The sequence below is a fragment of the Chenopodium quinoa genome, unplaced genomic scaffold (genome assembly GCF_001683475.1).
Source record: "Chenopodium quinoa cultivar QQ74 unplaced genomic scaffold, ASM168347v1, whole genome shotgun sequence".
NCBI classification, from domain to species: domain Eukaryota; kingdom Viridiplantae; phylum Streptophyta; class Magnoliopsida; order Caryophyllales; family Amaranthaceae; genus Chenopodium; species Chenopodium quinoa.
This window is the reverse complement of record NW_018743593.1, coordinates 1,107,219-1,126,598: the sequence shown is the minus strand read 5'-3', so window position 1 is coordinate 1,126,598 and position 19,380 is coordinate 1,107,219. Positions and strand designations below refer to the sequence as shown.

The 19,380-nt window shown below is 34.3% G+C and overlaps 2 protein-coding genes across 4 annotated transcripts; both read left to right on the top strand.

The window, feature by feature from the left end:
* The first annotated feature begins 121 nt into the window (after window positions 1–121).
* LOC110682754 lies at window positions 122–3,825 on the top strand. Of its 3 annotated transcripts, XM_021859083.1 has the most exons (4): window positions 122–540; window positions 884–3,078; window positions 3,167–3,521; window positions 3,597–3,825. In XM_021859083.1, the coding sequence occupies exons 2-4, from the start codon at window positions 3,061–3,063 to the stop codon at window positions 3,800–3,802; spliced, it is 579 nt and encodes a 192-aa protein (XP_021714775.1). In that variant the 5' UTR covers window positions 122–540; window positions 884–3,060; the 3' UTR covers window positions 3,803–3,825. The 3 variants fall into 3 exon arrangements, 2 of the variants coding, with proteins under 2 accessions (XP_021714775.1, XP_021714774.1); XR_002503463.1 differs by having other exon boundaries at window positions 884–3,521; window positions 3,597–3,808; XM_021859082.1 differs by having other exon boundaries at window positions 884–3,808.
* Window positions 3,826–12,775: 8,950 nt separating this feature from the next.
* On the top strand, window positions 12,776–16,628 carry LOC110682720 (GDSL esterase/lipase At1g71691-like). Its single transcript, XM_021859047.1, has 5 exons — window positions 12,776–13,373; window positions 14,017–14,141; window positions 15,280–15,519; window positions 15,627–15,876; window positions 16,199–16,628. Exons 1-5 carry the CDS (start codon window positions 12,887–12,889, stop codon window positions 16,432–16,434), a joined length of 1,338 nt encoding a protein of 445 aa, XP_021714739.1. The 5' UTR covers window positions 12,776–12,886; the 3' UTR covers window positions 16,435–16,628.
* The last annotated feature ends 2,752 nt before the right edge of the window (window positions 16,629–19,380 follow it).

The window sequence follows — 19,380 nt, the reverse complement described above, 5'->3', positions numbered from 1 at the left end:
ATTCTTATACCCCCTCCGTCCCAAATTACTCTTAATGATTTGACATTTTGCACTATTCACACATATCACTTTGACCATCTTTTTTAGCTATTATATGAAAGTCAATGTAGTCATGTAAGGTGTTGGGTCTATTTTAATGTATAATTTCCTAATATAAACTTTTTAGGGTTTTTCTATACAGTGACCTTACAAGAATCACTTTTCTACGTTGTGCCCTTACTTATATGACTTTCTACAGTGTAACCCAAAGGTACAATGTAATTGTACGGTAACCTACGTCAGCAAGCATTTATGACGGACGTTGGTGTGGCATTTATTCCGTCACCTAACTCGTACTTTATACTAAACTTTCTCTCTCCTTTTAAATTCCCTCGTCTTCTCTTACTTCTCTTTACTTCCCTCTGTTTCATTGAATGATCAGAAACCCTAAGACGCAATTTTTCAGCTAAAAAAAGCAAATTGTTGTGGATAATTTGGTGTGGTTCCCTGTGACATACGTCGCGTGAAGATCAACTTAAAAAGACGCAATCGGCAACGAAGGTATGTACTATGCTTGTAACTTCGACCCTTCGTAGTTGTTCCATATTTGGTGAATTATGTAATGTTTGAGATGTTATATGCATAAAGTTGATAAATTTGTTTGGTAAGTAGTGTATTTGGTGGTTTGGTTTTGATTAAGTTCGTGATTGTTTGTGGGTAATCTTGTTAGGTTAATTGTTTGTGCTTGATTATTTGTGGGTAATCTTATTTGTGGGTAATTTTGTTACCATAATTTTGTGATTGTATCATGGCTTTTTTGAGGTTAAAAATAGCGTGGGTATGATGAGTGTGTTTGATGTTAAATTGCTTACATTTTGATATATTTATTGGAAACAACTTGCAGATGGATGACGAGAGGATTTTGAAAATCCACTATGGTGCTAATTATGTTGATTTAACAATTGATGATGTGGATAAGTGTTTGTTAATTGATGTGTTTAATGATATGTGTGAGGAATTTGCAAATAGAGGGTTTGAGTTGCCTGAGTACCCTGGGCTGCATTATTGTTATAAGGAGAAGGCTATTAAGTTAGTGGATGATAGGACATTGATGAAAATGTTTGAGAATATGGAAGGAAAAAGTGATAGATGTGTGGGTGGGTTGTTTGAGAGAGCCTAGCTTTATAATGAATTTGGCTAGAACAGTTAAACCCCAACAAATTTTGCCCAAGGCAAGTAATGCCACTGAGCCTCCTTGTTCTGTCCCATCTTCTAGTACTTACCCATCTTCAACTACTGGCCCAACACTTGTAACTGGGCCAAGTAATACTGTTGGCCCACCTTCTGCAAGTCTATCTAACCCAGCCACATTTCAACTAGAATCATCTAAACAAAGCTCAATTAAATCTGCCCCACCTAGGCCTTTTATGCCAAAGATACCCTCCAGGAAAAACAAACAACCAGTACAAGTTGAATACCCTCCTACTGAATCTGGGGCTTTAACTATAGGAGAACCTGTTAGGAGGAGCCTAAGGTTGACCACATCCCTTTCACCTCCAAAGGTGACCCCTCCTTTAAGTCAGCCTAGGAGATTACCAAGGTTGCTTGAAGAAATTTCTCCTCACTCTCCCCCACATATCATACTATCTACTGATGCATACTTTAACAAATATATGCTTCTGACCTGTCACCTCCTGCACCCAGAAGAAGTCCTAGGCTTTTACAAGGTATTCCTAGCCCTAATCTTAGGAAGGCACCTTTGAACCCTCCACCAGAAGCTAACCAAAATGAACCCCCAAGTGAGCCATTGAGAAAAAGTAGGTCATGCCAAAGTAGAGTCCTCTTTCCACATGTCAAGAAAATGCCTAACACCACTGCAAGGGTAAAGGGCCTATTTATTCCTTTTAGTCAGACTTCACAAACTGTACCAGAAGAAGAGAGTAGTAGGGGGTGCAGGATAAGGGGTGTTGGGGTCCAGCATAGTGATGGTGCTGGTGTGCATAGTGATGATGGTACTGGTGTGCATAGTGATGATGGGAGTTGTTCTGAAACTGATGGTGAATACATGCTTGAAGGACATGAAGATAAGGAGACTGAGAGTGAAGGTGAGGATACAGATCCAGATGAAGTGGAGGAGAATGTGGCAGATTTACTAAATCAGAATTATGTTGATGGAGGTTGGGAGCCTTTTAGGTGTAATGAGAAGTTTTATGAATTAGATGGGGGTTACATAAGTAAGATGTATAATAATGGTGAGGTATATGATGATGCAGAAATGGGTAGAATTGCATTAAGACCATGGAAAATGTTTGTTGACAGGGACCACTTTAAGGATGCACTTAGAGACTTTTGTATCCAAGAAGGTTTTAGTTTGGTTGTTAGAAGGCAGAGCATGATAGATATACTGCTGAATGTGCTGACAGTAGATGCAGATGGAGAATACATGCAAGTTTGCTTTTAGATGGGATCACCTGGGCAATAAAAAGCATTAAGCATGGACACACTTGTGACATGAATATGGTAAACAATCCCATGTGCAACTGCAAGTGGGCTGCTAGAAAGTTAGTGGAGGATATTAGAGCAAGTCCAGAAATCAAGGGGAAAGCTTTAAATCAATTACTTTGGGAGAGGTATGGTGTTACAATGGCTACCTCCACCCAGTACAAGATGAAGAGTATTGCAATGGAGATCATACAGGGAGGACATGGTGAGTCTTATTTGAATCTGAATGTGTATTGCCAGTTACTCAAGGAAAAAAACCCTAGGTCAGTTGCATTCTACACATGGAAGGCACTGCAGCAACCTGAGCCAAACCTCCAGTTCAAGTCAATCTTCATCAACTTTGCTACACAATTTGAGGGTCTTATTCAAGGTTGTAGAGGCTTAGTTGGTGTTGATGATTTCCATTTGAAAGGCAACTATGGAGGAATACTCTTGTAAGCTGCGGCATTAGATGGGAATAATGAAATATTCCCTGTTGCTGTAGCTGTTGTGGATTCAGAGAACAAGTCAAGCTGGTCTTGGTTCTTCCACCACCTCAAGAACATTCTGACTGGAACAGGAAGAGTTGATTGGACAATAATGTCATATCGGCAGAAGGTATGCAATTCTCTTGCACTCTTAAATTGCATGATGCATATTTTAATTGCCCAAACTACATGTTAGCATAATGTGTTACTTTTTTTAGGGAACTGACCCCTCTTTGGATCAAGTGTGGCCAACAGTTCCAAGAAGATATTGTGCAAGACATTTATGCAAGAATTTCAAGTCTGAGTATCCAGGTATACTCATGCACAAATTGTTGTGGGCAGTGACTAAGGCTTATTCAGCATTCAGCTTCAAGAAAGCACTTCAAAAAATTGCTTCTACTGCTGGACTTGGAGCTGTTAAGTGGTTCAAAGATATTGGTCCCCTTGACAGATGGACAAGGTGGAAATTTGACTGCCAACTGTCTTGTGATGAGAATACCAATAACTTTGTAGAAAGTTTTAACAACACAATTGGTGTTGATAGAAGTTGTCCCATACTCACATTACTTGAAGGTAATGCATTTTCTTAGTTACAACAGTTTTATTTACAACAAGCATTGCTAACTTTTCCTCATTTTATAATCACAGGAGTTAGAAGAATTGCTATGGTTAGGCATGCTACAAGGCAACAACTTGCTGACCAGTGGGTGGAGGAAGGTATATGCCCTAACATTAGGGAGAGGGTTAGGGTGCTCACAAAAGAGTCTAGAAAATGCCATGCATATCCTTCTGGTAGGGGTGAGTATGAGGTGTCTAATAGGAGGAGTATGCTCCCTGTGTCACTGAATAGCTAGTCATGTGTGTGTGGTACATGGCAAGTAAGTGGTATTCCATGTAGGCATGGAATAAGGGCTATCATTGATGCTGGGAAGGATCTAACTAATTTTGTCAGGGAGTGGTACTCTGTGTCTAGATACAATTTAGCTTACAATGGCAACATATTTCCTATTCCTGATCCTGGTCAGTGGCCTGAGATGGATGTTTCTAAGCTACTCCCTCCTACAATGAAAAGAAGCGTTGGAAGACCTTCTCGAAATAAGAGAAGAGAAGAAGGGGAAAAGAGAAAGGGGAAGAGGTTTGCTACTATGCAATGCTCAATCTGCAAACAATTTGGGCATAATTTAACTACTTGCAAAGGTGGTCCAACTAAGAAGGAAGTGCTACAGCAACAAGGGAAGACATCCACCACTTCTAACACTACCAGAAAGGCTAAGAGAAATACAAGGCCAGAAGCAAGTCAGACTGACACTGCAGTAAACTTGATTGCTCAGATGATTGGGATGAACTCAACTGATACAGGTGCAGAGTGCTCAAGCCAACCAGACTTAAGAAAAAGAAACAAGCAACCAGTTGCAGAACACCGTTCTTCTCAACCAGCCCCAACAACAACAACTTCTATGAATGAAAGCATCATTCCAAAGAGGCAAAAGATCATGAACAGGCTTGCCATGTTATGAGTCCACTTGATCTTTAGAAGTCTGCAGCATACATTTTGAGCATCACAATGCCTTTTTTTGGATGTCAGTTGAAACTTTGTTGATTTGGTGTTGATATTTTTGCATCTACAAACTTTTAGTAGTACTAATTATATGCATATCTCTATGAATGGGTGCTGCAGTTATGTAAATCTGCCCCACTTATAAATTCTGATGGGGATTGTGTTTTTTTTTTTGTTGTCGAACTTATGGGTGGGATAATCTCTGTGAATGGGTGGATTATTTTTTGGCTGAAAAAAACTTATCTTTTCTACAAGTTTTAATATAATGCATATAACTTTCTTATCATTTCTTGCTTTATTATCACTTATCCATTGTCTCCAATTCAAGATATTATCAAACAATATTGAAACAAACAGAAAATTTCAATCAAACAAACATAAATTGAAACATTAAAAAAAGGGTAGTTCAACCCAATTCATTAACACATACAACTAACTGAATTCTTGCTATTACAATCACTTCTTTTTTTTTAGAGAAATTATTACAATCACTTCATTCCACACTTTTTAACATCACTATTATCACTAAAACCACATACATAAGCACACCCATTTTAACTACCCTAATGTAGCCACTGAGCTCTGTTAGTTTCTCTTTCACAACTGCAATTTCATTTTCATCTGTCCTTAATACTTCTAGACCCTGCAAATCACCTTCATCCAGCCACTTGAAGAAACCGCAATCGTTGCACTTGAAGAACGCTTTTCTACGGTTGCGATTTGTTGTTGAAATCTTCAACTTTGCCAGTTTTGGAGGGTTGCAAAAGCAACGTGGGCAAAAAAATTGTAATGCACAGGAAGAAATCGAGGAGAATGAGCCGCGAGAATTAGACATGGCCTCTTGCTTTATCTGAAACTTACAAAAATTGAACCTTTAAAGAATTGTAATAAAATTTAGGGGTTTTAAAGGAAGAAGAAGGAAGGAGGGAAATTGTTTTTTTTAGAGGGAAAAATTCCCCCCAAAAGTTGTAACAGACCACCTACACGCACTCTCATATAAGTTAACGGAACGCAATAACGACAGCTTAACGGCGAGGTTACCGTACAATTACTAATTGTACCTTTGGGTTACACTGTAGAACGTCATATAAGCAAGGGCACAACGTAGAAAAGTGATTCTTGTAAGGTCACCGTATAGAAAAACCCAACTTTTTATAACTTATATAATTATTTACTAAAAGAAGTTAAAGGTCGGGTCATTTTCGGGTCGGGTCAACTTCGGGTCTCGGGTCAACTTCCGGTCGGGTCGTTTGGGGTCTCGGGTCAACTTTGGGTCAGGTCATCTCGGGTTAGGTCATTTCGGGTTTGGGGTCAAGGTCGGGTCAGTTCCACTTCGGGTCGGGTATGGGTCGGGTCGGGTTAATTCGGGTTTTGGGTCAATTTCGGGTCGATTTCGGGTCATTCGGGTCGGGTCATCGGGTCTGGGTCAGGATTGCCAGGTCTACATGGCGCTCTCCTCAAGGCGTTCCAAATGAATTTTAGGTGCCACGTGGCGCTCTTCTCATTTAATCCGATTTTCACTCTATGTCTAAAAATATGGTTCATAGAAGGTTTGAACCCACAACTTCAAGTTTAAGTTTAAATTTCAACGTTTTAATTAGCCACTAAACTATTACCATATTACATGTCATTCAATAAAAATAAAATATTAATAAAGATTTTTGTCATGGAAATAACGCAGTAACTCGAGGCATCGCCTGGGCCTAACACTAGTTATACTTTTAATTTGTTGGTGCATATCGATGGAAGATTTTGACACCTCACCTAGCCTCAAAATAAGTTTATTATAGTTATCAAAATTAAGGCCTATTCACATTTATATAAATGAGCTGAGCTAAGCTGAAATGAACTGATTGGAGCTGAACTGAACTAAACTGAACTGAGTAGAGCTGAAATAAATATTTTATGAGAGAAGAAAATTAGGAAATGAAGTGAACTGAACCGGACTGAACTAATTGGAGCTGAATTGAACTGAACTGAACTGAAATTAAGCTAAAGTGAACATGCCCTTACTCCCTCCGTGTTTTTTTAAGTGTTATAGTTTGACCGGCACATAGTTTTAGGCAATTTAATTGACTTAAATAAAATAAGAGGTAAGTGGGGTAGTTGGAGCATTAAAAAATTGTAAAAGAATATAGTGGAGTTAATAATTTATGGAAAAGTAATGAATGTGAGAGGAGCGATATAATAAAAAAAAATAGTAGTGGGTTTGGGGGGATCATGAGAGGAGAGAGATATAATATTTTAATGTAGTTTTATACCAAAAAAGGAAGTGTAACACTTATTAAAATACGGCCGAATTTGGTAAGTGTAACACTTAAAAAAACACGGAGGGAGTATTTATTTCAATCATAAGTTACATAATTGAATTTTACAATTTGTTAGAAGGATTTTTTGACAATTACCACCTGTAATTGTTGTTATTTTATTACCACCTACATTTTATGAAAACACAAAACTTCCCACCACTTTGACCAACCCCTCAAAGATGACGTCATCATTGCTAATTCCCTCCATTTTCTTTCTTCGTCACTCGATTCTCACTTGTCTCTTCTTCCACTTCAATATAAATTGAGGCATATCTTGAAATCGAATTGCTAGAAACCCTATTTTTTTAAGATTCGAAGCAAGAACAACGAATTTTAAAACCCTAAATTTTTTAATTTAATAATTCGATTTTAGTATTTGTGCAAAATTTAAAAGGAGATGAAGAAGAAAGACTACTGAGTATTGAAAGAGGAAGGAAATACCGTTTTGTGGGCCCCACCATGATGTTATCTTTCAAAATAGTGAGAAGTTTTACCATTTTTATAAAATATAGGTGGTAGATTTTAATTAAAAATAAAAAAAAAACCATAGGTGGTGATTCCTAAAACAACAATAATTGTAAGGAGTAATTGTCAAAAATTTCTTATTAGAACTAATCATACCATTGACGATGATAAACATATAAAAGTGTTGAAGCTTAAAGGTTTTGATGATGATGATGAACTTAAACTAAATCAAACTCAATTAACAAAGGTTTATAAGTGTTTGATTAGTATAGGTGAAGTTGACCTTCGAGGTGGAAGAGTAACTTAGACTATGAAGACATGAAGAGACTTTGAAGAAAAGTCAAGCAAAATAGAAAAAGAGTTCTCTAACAAGAATTGAGTTCCTTAACAGAAATGTTCCCTAACAGGAACCTGGAGGATGCAAGCTGAAGACAGTAAGTTCTGAAAGGAACTTATTCTGTGAAGTTCCAGTTGAAGACTAGAGAACGAGTGACAGCAGGAACTTGTTCCTGATCTGCGTGAAGCCCAAGTAATTCAAGATTACAGAAACGCGGCACGACAATATTAATTTAGTTAAGATTTTATCTTCTAGATTTATTGTTAAATATGTTAAATAGATATGCACGAAATTTATTAGAAGCGTGACAAGATAATTGGCAAATATAATTAATACGAAAAAAGATAAAAGATAAATTTTAAGAAAAGATTTTTGATTTATTTTGTTTCTTAAAATCAGTTTTAACAAAAGATTTTATTCGTTTTGCTAAAACTTACCTTATCTTATTTTTCAAAAAAGATTTTATTCTAAAAGATTTACTTAAAACTATATTTTGTGATTTAGTTAATTTAACTTATTTATCTTTTGAAAAACGCTACTAGCTATACGAGTTAATCTTGTATAAATAGTAGAGGTCACATCTTCATAAGTTTTTTGTGAGTTTTGCGTGAAGAAATCTCTGAGCCTAATTTGTGTAAGTTTGCCAAGCTTTTATCTTGTCATGTTAGTTTCGGATTTCGTGCATTGCTTGCCTAACATATTCTAAGTGTTATATTTTCTGTAATTGGTTGGGTTATTGGGTGTGTGTGTATGAATTCAATAATGCATACAGAAAATATAGCTTTGAGTGCAAAAGCTGTGTGTTAGTATTGTGAGAGTACGAGAGAATTCAAATTGGGAACTTGAATTAGGTAGGATAGAGTCCTACTGTGTAGCAAGTTCTAATTGGAACTTATGAGTAAAGGTCTGTCTTATAATAGGTTTATAACTTGGTGTTTACCCTATTATAGTGGATTGGTTTTTGTGTGGAAATCCCTTAGAAGGGTCGAGGTTTTACTTTCAGTTGGGCCCTGGAAGGTTTCCTCGTAAAATCCTGTGTGCATTGCAAAATTCTTTTTGTGTTCTGTTTTATAATTTGAAAAAGTAGTCACTAGGAACTCACCTACAATTCACTCCCCTCTTGTAGTGTTCGTTTCAACTAACAAAAAGTAACTTGTATGTTGGATATATGTGACATCTATTTAGCATTGTTAATTTTTGGATTTTTTTGACGATTACCACCTACAAATGACAAAACAAGAGGCCAATAATAACATGATAATGAAGAAATAAAGCCTAATAAACTAAGATGAATAATACAACAAAACTTAATTGGAACATATAACATGACATAGAATCATATCAATAAGAAGCACATGCATTTCCCTAGAAATGACATTTCTCCTTACTTATTTTTGGGGACACGAGCATGGTTTAATAAGTTTTAGAAGAGTTGCCACCATAATTTTACCAGAATTATATATTCCTTAATAAATTGACTCTATTTGGATAAGAAGCAGGTTTAGATTGACGAAATTAAATCTAAAGATTAGGGTCTGAAATAGTTGATTTATTTTTTTATCGGTTTAGTGCACATTGCAAAGTACTTTGAACACATTCAACATTTTGAAATATGCATGTTTATGGTCTTTGTTGAATTAGCAATTAGTAGGGTTTGGAAAGGTGATCATCATTTTGAATTAAGTCAAAATACATGCATAAGTTAGGCTAAGCATATGGAGAGTGTAGAGAGGAGGGGATGATGCCTAATCACATACTTCCTCCGTTCTTTATTACTTGACCCGTTTTGACTTTTACACTACTCACCACCCCTCCTTTGACCGTCTTTTGTGAATATATGTAAGGAAAAATATATTCATGTATGATATTTTTGGATTTGTCTCAATAAGTAATATCATAATATATAACTCTTATAATTTTTACTTATGGAGAATTTAAGCTATTGATCATTAAAGTTTTGCATTGGCAAGCGTGATAAAAGAAACAAGTCAGGTAAAAAAGAACGGAGGAAGTACTATATATGATTACAAGGCTTTGAGATCAAAATTACAGCCCTTGAAATCATAGACATAAAGTAAAGCAAGACATAAATATAGCAAGTACTATTGAATGCAAAATACTAAATAACCAATTCTCAAATTTCTTGACATGCAAGTCAAATTAAATCATAGTGAGTAAGAATTAAAAGAAAGTGAATATATATTGAAATGTCAAGTGTATGTATGTGTAGCAGTGCAATTTGCAAAACTTACGCGGCTAGAGAAGATAACAATAATGATGAGCTAGTTCCAAGAAATGAAATTGTAGTGTGTTAAATTCTAACTACTACTAATACTACACCGACGAATTTTGTTTTTGCGAATAGATAAATTAAAGAAGTAAATGTAGGCATGTAGTGTTAGGGGTGTTGGTGAAACTGCAGTGTTTGTAATTGTAGCTGTATGAAAGTTGACTATTGCTATTGGTCGTATCACATTCTACCATTTTTTGTAATTTATTAATGGACCACTATATATTGACAATTTGACACCTCTCTATTCAATTCACTTCAAAAGAAAGTAAGTTAGCTTGATCTAATTGGTTATGGTTTCTCATTTGTGAGCTAAGTTCGGATCCTAACAACTTCTTGGTATTTAAGAGTAAGGATCCCTTTTATTGATCGATAAATTAAACAACTTAAAATCCAATTTAATTCGAGAAGAATTGTAATTATTCCGATCTTACATAATGTAGGATCAAGTTCTACTTTATATAACCTGAGATTGAGTTCGAACAGGCTAAGATCTATCCCATTCAACCTGCATTATTATTCTAGACATGACCTTAAGTCAACTGTAGCTTGAATTCAACTGAATTGTTTGTAATTTGAAGAAACTCTATCTAATACCCTAATCAACTTGAGCATTGAACGTCATCCAATATAACTCAACATAAATAACCTAATTGAACTCGAATTTTCATTAATTACACACTTAGGAGTATAGGATAACCCGATTTGATGTATTTCTCTTTTACTTCCTTCGTCCCCGATTGATAGTCACTTTTGAATTGAAGAAAAATCACAGAAATTACGGAGAATTAAAGAAAGTACATTAAAAAAAGTAAATTTACATTGGGTATGCAAAAAAGTAGATAGATAAAGTAATTAAAGTACATAGGAAAGTAAAATTTACATTGAAATTTTCACAAATATTTTTGCAAATGTTAGAGAATTTTGGTAAAAAAATAATATTAATGGTACTTGAAAAAAGCAAATGTGACTAACATTTTAGGTGCCCAAAAATGGCATAAGTGACTATCAATCAGAGACGGAGAGAGTATTATAAATATTTAAAACTCGTTGATTTGATTACATGTTTAAACTTGATCTGAACCCAAGGTTTATACAATACAAACTTGGCCTACACCCTTGAATTCAAACTCGACCCTACTTGAGAAATCATCTAATTTGTACTTAGCCCGAACCAATTCGACCCACATTTGATCCTAACTTGACTCGAATCTATAGTTCTCTTGTTAGGATATGATCCGAACTCGATACTCAATTATTCCAAACTTGACCCGAATAAATTATACCGGTACAAACCCGTTCCAAACCAAGATTAACTCAAACAAGACCTGAACTAAATTGAAATCAACTCTAACCCAATATAATAAATTTATCAGAATATAACTTGAGTGACCCAAACTAATCCAACCTGATCAAAACTTAAACGAATGCAACTCAATTGCATATAACTTTGCCCAGTGAAGAAAAAAAAACGAACGAAGGGAGCATTAGAGTTAAACTCATGTCCAGGATTTTTGTGCAATGGGTCTAAGTTAAAATGGACCATATGTACTGTGAGCAAGCCACATGGAAAACATCAAGTCTTGTGTGTGACTACATATGTTATTAAGAGTAAGGGTCTGTTCTCATTGACTGAACTCAGCTGAACTGAACTGAGCTGAACTGAACTGAACTGAATATTTTATAAGAGAAGGAAATTAGGAGCTGAACTGAACTGAACTGAACTGAACTGAGCTGAGCTGAACCGAACCGAACTGAACTGAACTGAACTGAACTGAACTGAACTGAATGTCAACGTATGAGATTAGGCCCTAACTCTTGCTCTTATTCATCAATCTAGAAACTCAATTATTCAGGAAGGTAACCTTATTTTGTCCATAAAAGAAATATATCACATAACATCTATTAATTAAAAAGACATAACCCCATTTGTTCATTCAAATACTCTCAGAGTCTCGGCCCCTCTTTGTTTGTTTCAAAATTACAAGAATAATTTCCTTGTCTATAATAGTAATCTCATTTTTCCATTGCGTTAACCCTTACATACATATCAAATTAACCCCATTTGATCATCAACAATGTAATCCCAAATATTCAATTAATTACTTATATGTGAACTGACCACCATAAAATAATTAATGGTGTGGCTGACCACATATAAACATGTGTCCATGAGAAAAGGGACTTCAAATGTGAAAGGAGGGTTGTTGGCCAAGTCTTGTACTTTAGGCTATGTTTGGTTCATACTTTAGGCTGTGTTTGGCTGCAATTTACAAATTGCAGCCATTTAAAACTTGTATTTTGTAAATTGTAGCAATTTATTTATTTTTTTTTTTGTTTGCAAATTGCATCCCAAAAGTTGTTATAAATTATGAATTGCAGCCTAATATAATTTTTTCATCGGTTTGTGTGTAAAAAATGTTCATTTTAGGTTTTAGGGGTCCGAATTGAGCTCGGATTGGCAAAAAAAAAAAAAAAAAAAAAATGAAAATGGCTACAATTTGCAAATTTTCATTTATATGTACACATTCTTCATTAAGGCAGACTTTTAATAATTTGTTGTATAATTAGCCCAATTGTGCTATCTAAATTATTTAGATTCACACAATCACAAGTGCTAAATCAGAATTCCTTAATAATCGTATAAGAACACCAAATGTAATCAATGGATTAGAGTAACATAAAAACATTAACGTTATCATGAACTTGTTGTTATGTTGGATTATTCCTAATATTCATTTTAACAACTATTTACAAATTTAATTTTAGCTATTTATTTTATACGAAGTAAGTAGTATGATATATCTACAATATACGTAAGAAAAAAAAAACTTAGGCGATTAGCTACGAGCCTACAAATAATAATATAGCAAAACCCAAAAAATTATATGCATTGAATTGAATGCCATAACATGATTTACATCTCATTTTCAGCTTTCCTGCGGCGTCTTACACAGTGGGACAGTTGAGCCTAATTAAATGAAGTGTTCAGAATTTATGTTTATTTACCAACAAAACAAGTCTTTATTTATTTTAAGCAATTACTTCCTTCTTACCAAACTTCTAACCCTTTACTTTTTAAATACTACCTTCACTTTCACACATTCTCATTATTTACACCACACTATTAAATCTTCTTACACAAAATTGTACTCCTCCAAAAAAAATAAGATAATGAGTAGTTTTCTAGTGTTTGTGGTGGTAGTGGCAGTGGTGGTAATGAATGTATGTGTCGCACAAGATTACGGAGACGTAACGACTGCGACACCGCCATCGAATGGCGGAGTGGCTAGGAATAAGGAGTTGGTGCCGGCAATGTTTGTGTTTGGAGACTCGTTGATTGATAATGGAAATAATAATAATTTGCCTTCTTTTGCTAAGGCTAATTATTTTCCTTATGGTATTGACTTTAATGACGGTCCAACTGGTCGCTTCTCTAATGCCTACACCATTGTAGATGCCATTGGTACATGTTTTTAATTTTTTAATTTTTTGTTTTTTTGTACTCTTTTATTTCATGCAAAATTTTGTGTTTGCATGCATGTTGAATTTGAGGATTTGAGTATTATCTTAATTTTATTTCATCCAAAATTTTTGTCTCTATATAATTTAAAGTCGTAATTCACTAATTACCTTTTCTCTTGATTTCTTTAAAAATAAGAAATTTATTTCATTATCTTATTTTTCATACTACTTTAATAAAAATCACTTTAGTGTAATTCGTTACCTAGAACCCTTGCCCAAGAAAAAGGAGCTTTTATTTATGGGTGTAGCAATTAAATTATGAGTATTTAACATGCAAATTTGCTAAATAACAGGATACTCTCTTCGTTTCAAATTAGTGTCAGACTCACACTAGTCACGTTGCTAATTTAAATTACTACGGAGTATGATCTAACAACTTAACTTTAAAAGTAAGTGTAAAAAAAAAAAAAAAAAAAAAAAAAAAAAACTTTAAAAGTAGACGGATGGAAAGCTAGACAATTATAGATTTAAAGTTGCATGATTTGAATTAACTTATGCATGCATGTGTAATTTAAATTTTAACATTCATGAAATGATTAATTTAATAAATTAATATGACTTTGTGCTAAAATATGTAATTGCAGCGGAGTCACTAGGTCTGCCTTTAATACCAGCATACTCACAAGCAAGAGGAGGGGATCAAGTACGTTACGGTGTTAATTATGCTTCAGCTGCTGCTGGCATTCTTGATGTTACTGGCAGAAATTTTGTAAGCCATTTATTTTCTTTAAGATTTGTTTTTTTAATATTTTTTAATGCTGTTACTTCAATCATGTTCAAAATTTACATTTCATTGTTATAATCGATGCATCAAAATACTGTTACCCTAATAAATTCTATAAAATAAATAATTCTTTTTGAAAAAAATTACCCTAACATTAGTAAAGCAAGAGTATCTCCAAAAAAAAAAGGTCATTTTAAAATAGAAGAGGGACTTGCATAGTTGTATATGCACACTTTAAATTTAATATATGGATGAGGCCTTGGATTAAAGAAATAAATCAAGGGTCTGTACACAGTAATCGAGTTATAATTTGAACTCGCGATATGTACTCCAATTTGTAATTTGTAATTTCGTTGTGCCTATTTTGAACATACATTATTAAGTTTAATAATTCTGGTCCTCGCATGCTAGCTTGACTAGTTGGTGTTCAAATTATCACTAATTTGTCCTTCAATTTATGGATGAAATCAATGTTAGGTACTTTTATCTTGGTTGGTTAATCTCATGTAGGAAGGTTTACTAAGTGGATAAATTTCAAAGAATTGAATGCTATTGGTAGAACCTGGTACCAATTAAATACAGAGTAATAATTATAACAAGCCAATTGAACCGATGCTGTAAAAGCGACTAGCTATTCTCATGCATGAGATCATTTACTGCTCTCAGTAATTTATTGTAAAGGCAATGCTATAATTTAGGTGTTTTTTTGACAGGGTATGTGCAATATCTATTATACATCCCATTGTTCATGTGTACTTTAATTTAATTAATTTATTGCTCATTTATTTGTATGGAGAACTCTAGATTAACAATTAAGTTCATTGAATAAATATCGACTGTACAATAGAGACAATTCTTATTAGCTCTATTGAGCGTCAATGCCTCATAATATTACGTATATAGTTAAAATATATAAAAAAAAACAAATTCCTTTAAAAGAAGGCTTTTTTTTAATGTATGGAAACAACTTTAGGAAAATAGTAACGTCTCAAGTAAACATATTAAAAGTACCTAAAAAACATGTTCCTTATATACAAAATGCATCATTGACACTTTACATTACATAAATTTTAGTAGATAATTTCAAGTAGTAAAATTTAAGACATTTTATTTTTGGTGATAGGTTGGACGCATACCATTCAATCAGCAAGTGCGCAACTTTGAGAACACATTAAACCAAATAACGGCAAATCTTGGGGCTGATGATGTTGGTAGAAGCTTGGCACAATGTTTATTCTTTGTTGGAATGGGAAGTAATGACTACCTTAACAATTATCTTATGCCCAATTATCCTACTCGTAACCAATATAACGGGCAACAATTCGCCAATCTCTTGGTTCAACAATACACCACTCAACTCACGGTAAGCCTTTCAGTCGTTGACTTTTAATAAGCTAGTTTCATGGGAAAAGAATAGAGGCTTAACTTTTTATGTAACATTAACGTGTTATGTGAATGAATTAATTGCAGAGATTGTATAATCTCGGAGGGAGGAAATTCGCTATAGCCGGACTAGGAATGATGGGGTGCATCCCAAGCATACTGGCACAAAGCCCTACGGGCAAATGCTCGGACGCTGTCAACAACCTTATACAACCTTTCAATGCCAATGTGAAGACCATGCTTAGCAATCTCAATTCTAAACTCCCTGGTTCCAAGTTTATTTACGTCGACATTGCTAGCATGTTTCGTGACATCCTAACTCGTCCCGCTACTTATGGTACGCTTACCATCATTTTTATGTGTCAATTTATAAATTTTGTTTCATACAAAAGTTTGTATTGGGATTTGGGATGCAATAATTTCAAATTCACACAATCGCGGTGATAGAAATTAAATTAAAGATAAATGGTTGAACAAAAATTGTTACTTGTAACTCTTTATCATGGTCGTACTACTTTTTTTTAGTGTAACAAAATAAAATTTGAGGTACTAGTAGTTTAGTACATGTATTCTCTTAAGACCTAGATGATTAATTAATTCATAAATATAAATTTACTATAACTTTGTAATTCTTCGTTATGTTGGATGGTAAAATGCAGGATTTAAAGTGATCGACCGAGGATGTTGTGGAATCGGGCGCAACCAAGGCCAAATAACATGTCTACCGTTCCAAACACCGTGCATGAACCGAGAGGAGTACGTATTTTGGGACGCCTTCCACCCTACATCACACGTGAACGTTATCTTAGGGCGTAAGGCCTTCAATGGAGGCAGCGACGTTGCTTACCCGATGAACATTCAACAGCTTGCTGCTCTTAACATTGAAACTGATTGAACAAATTACGTACTAGCCTGGCTTAGCTTCTTAGTTAGTTAATTACAATAGTGTGTCACTTTTCTATGATCTATATTACCTTCACTATTATAAGTGTTGTTAATTAATGTGATCTAATGGAAAAAAAAACAAAGAAAAAGACTAAAACTTGGAATTATAATGTCTCACTGTTATATATGTCTATGCTTTAATTACTTGTGGTGTTATCCATGGTTTTCCGAGCACTGCTTTAACTTTGGTCGATATTAATTTGAAAATGATAAATATAGCCCTTAGGGCTATTTATAAGAAGCTTAAAGAGGAAATATTGAGGAAAAATTAACATTAATTACACCGATTTGCTTGTGATTTTATCATGAATTCCCAACTTATTTCCATTTTAGGTAGTAAATTTAATACTTATATATAGCCCTAAGGGCTACATATATCATTACCCTTAATATTTATTTGGCCTTACAAACATAACTTTATATATATATATATATATATATATATATATATATATATATATATATATATATATATATATATATATATATATATATATATATATATAAAGAAACTAGGTTTGGTCTCATGTCACGCGTGGTAATCACTGTTTATTATTTTATGTGAAGAAAAAGGAATTCATTAATGAAAGATAGTCAAACGACACTTAAAAACAATTCCTAGAAAATCTAAAATTCCAACACAAGTACAAATCACCCTAAAACTAGTTACATCACATATTTGATGAACGATCACCTTAATAAAAAGTTTCATCCGAACTACTACCTCTGTTAACAGTTATTTGCAACATTTACTTAAAACAGGTGCTAACTTTTATTTGCAACATTCCCAAATCTTTCCATTTTTAGAAACTTTTTTTAAATGAAATTACAAAAATACCCTTACATAAAATTTTATAACATCAATTACAAACTTAAACCTTAATTGATTAAAAACTAATCTAATCTAATTAAGCTTAGTTTATCTTTCAATAATCATCTATTCATCATCTTCCCCATTATCTTTCTCTCTCCTCCTCCATCATCTTCTTCCTCTTCCTCCTCTCCATAATCTAATATCTCCATCTTTATCCTCTTCAACATTAACTTTCTCTCTCCTCCTTCAACCACTTTTTATGAATGGAAGAAGAAACACACTCAATTAAGATATGGGATAATGGTCTTGGTTTTGCGGGTTTGGGATCTGAATTTGTGGGTTGTGGGTTAATTCGTCTAGGTCTTGGTGTGAGGGTGTCGGTGATTTTGGTGGTTCGTGGGGGTGATTTTTGTGATTGGATTTGCTGAGTTCGTGGGGTTGGTTTTGGTGGTAAGTGAAGAGTTTCGGTGGTTCTTTGTTTATCATGGTGGTTCGTGGGGGTGGTTTTACTTTGGTGGTTTGTCAAAGGGAAGCAGTCAGGGTGGTTTTAGGTGGGTCATTAAAGGGTTTCGGTGGGGGTATAGTAGTTTTGATGGGTCGTCGAAGAATTTAAGGGGTTTGTCGGTGGTTTTTCTGGGTTTGTGGTTGGATTCCGGTGGTTTCGGTGGTGGTTTTGGGTTGTGGGTTTCGATGGCTTTGGTGGTTCCGGCGGTTGGTTGTTGGTGGTTCTGGGTTTTTGGGTAATTGTGTTTTATTTTTTTTTATTTTTTTTTGGTAGTAGTAGGATTAAACTTAAGGCCTTAAGCACATACCCTTATTTTTCAATAATCATACTTAAAAACTTTTGCCTAGGAGTCCGCACAGACCCCCTTTGTTGCAAATAACTGTTAACGGAGGTAGTAATACAATCTGTGAGTTAGCACTAAATCGGTTTGAGATCCACGTATGAGAAGTTGTTTGGGTGAAAAAACTCACATGGCCTTCTAGATACTTTCGGAAACGATGAAACCCAAAATCTTTAATCTTTAGCACATGAACAAACAAAAGAAATGAGCCTAATTGAATAAACACCATCATAAAGATGGATCCACTAATTGAAAGCAACTAAGAAGTTTTTTGGGCTTACCACCGGAAAAAACACCGTTGGAAGCCCCTACAAATATTTACAGTTGAGATCAAAAGAAAAGAGATGGAAGAGAAAGATAAAAATAAAAATAGAAAAAAAGAAAGAGAGAGAAGAGGGAAGGAAAACCTTAAAAAATGCAAAAAGAAAAAATGCAAAAAAAAAAAAAAAAAAAAAAAAAAAAACTAGCAATAGAGGCTAGAAAAACCCTCCAAAAGGGAAACCCTAGAGCGAAAAAAAAACTCTCCTAGAGAGAACTGTTTCATCCAATATTCCACTGTGGATGCAACATGGGCCCTCCTCATACCGTGCGCGAAATGTTCTTCTTGAAAGTGGGGAATTGATGAGATTTGAACACATAACCTTTGTGTCACGCTGGCTCCGATACCATATTAGTGGACTATTTCAACCAACAAAAACTTTTGTATGCCCTCAGTTTACAATAATTTTATTGTACATCGAACAATTTGCGAAAAGTGACCCTTTTTTCTTATAAAAGTGACCCTTTTTTCTTACAAAATTGACCCTTTTTTCACAAAAGTGACCCATTTTTTACAAAAGTGATTTTTTTTTCACAAAAATGACCCTTTTTCGCAGGAGTGGTCCTTTAATCACAAAAGTGACCCTTTTTTTTCACAAAAGTGACCTATATTTTACAAAAACGCACTACTGTCTGCCGACCTTCAAAAAAAATTGGGTCACAAAATTCAGAAAATATACCTTCAATTTTTTCGTTTGAACTAGTAGTACGAGGAGCAATTGTCTCCTTCTTTGAAAGCTTAACATTCGACATTATATTTGAAAACTAAAATCAAAATAGAATTAACATGAACATACCTTAAAATAACCAAAAATACAAAAAAAATATGAACATACATACCTCAATGTTGGATGTAAAAGAAGAATTAACAAAAGAAACTACAAAATTAAGTTGAAAACCAAGATTAGATAGAAAAACG

What these genes read in the sequence shown, in the direction of transcription:
- LOC110682754 (XM_021859082.1), top strand. Translation starts at nt 1,841, where the DNA reads ATGCCTAACACCACTGCAAGGGTAAAGGGCCTATTTATTCCTTTTAGT.
- LOC110682720 (XM_021859047.1), top strand. Translation starts at nt 12,887, where the DNA reads ATGAAGTGTTCAGAATTTATGTTTATTTACCAACAAAACAAGTCTTTA. An exon ending in AATACACCACTCAACTCACG is followed by an intron (nt 15,520 to 15,626) that starts GTAAGCCTTTCA and finishes AATTAATTGCAG; the next exon opens with AGATTGTATAATCTCGGAGG. An exon ending in AACTCGTCCCGCTACTTATG is followed by an intron (nt 15,877 to 16,198) that starts GTACGCTTACCA and finishes GGTAAAATGCAG; the next exon opens with GATTTAAAGTGATCGACCGA.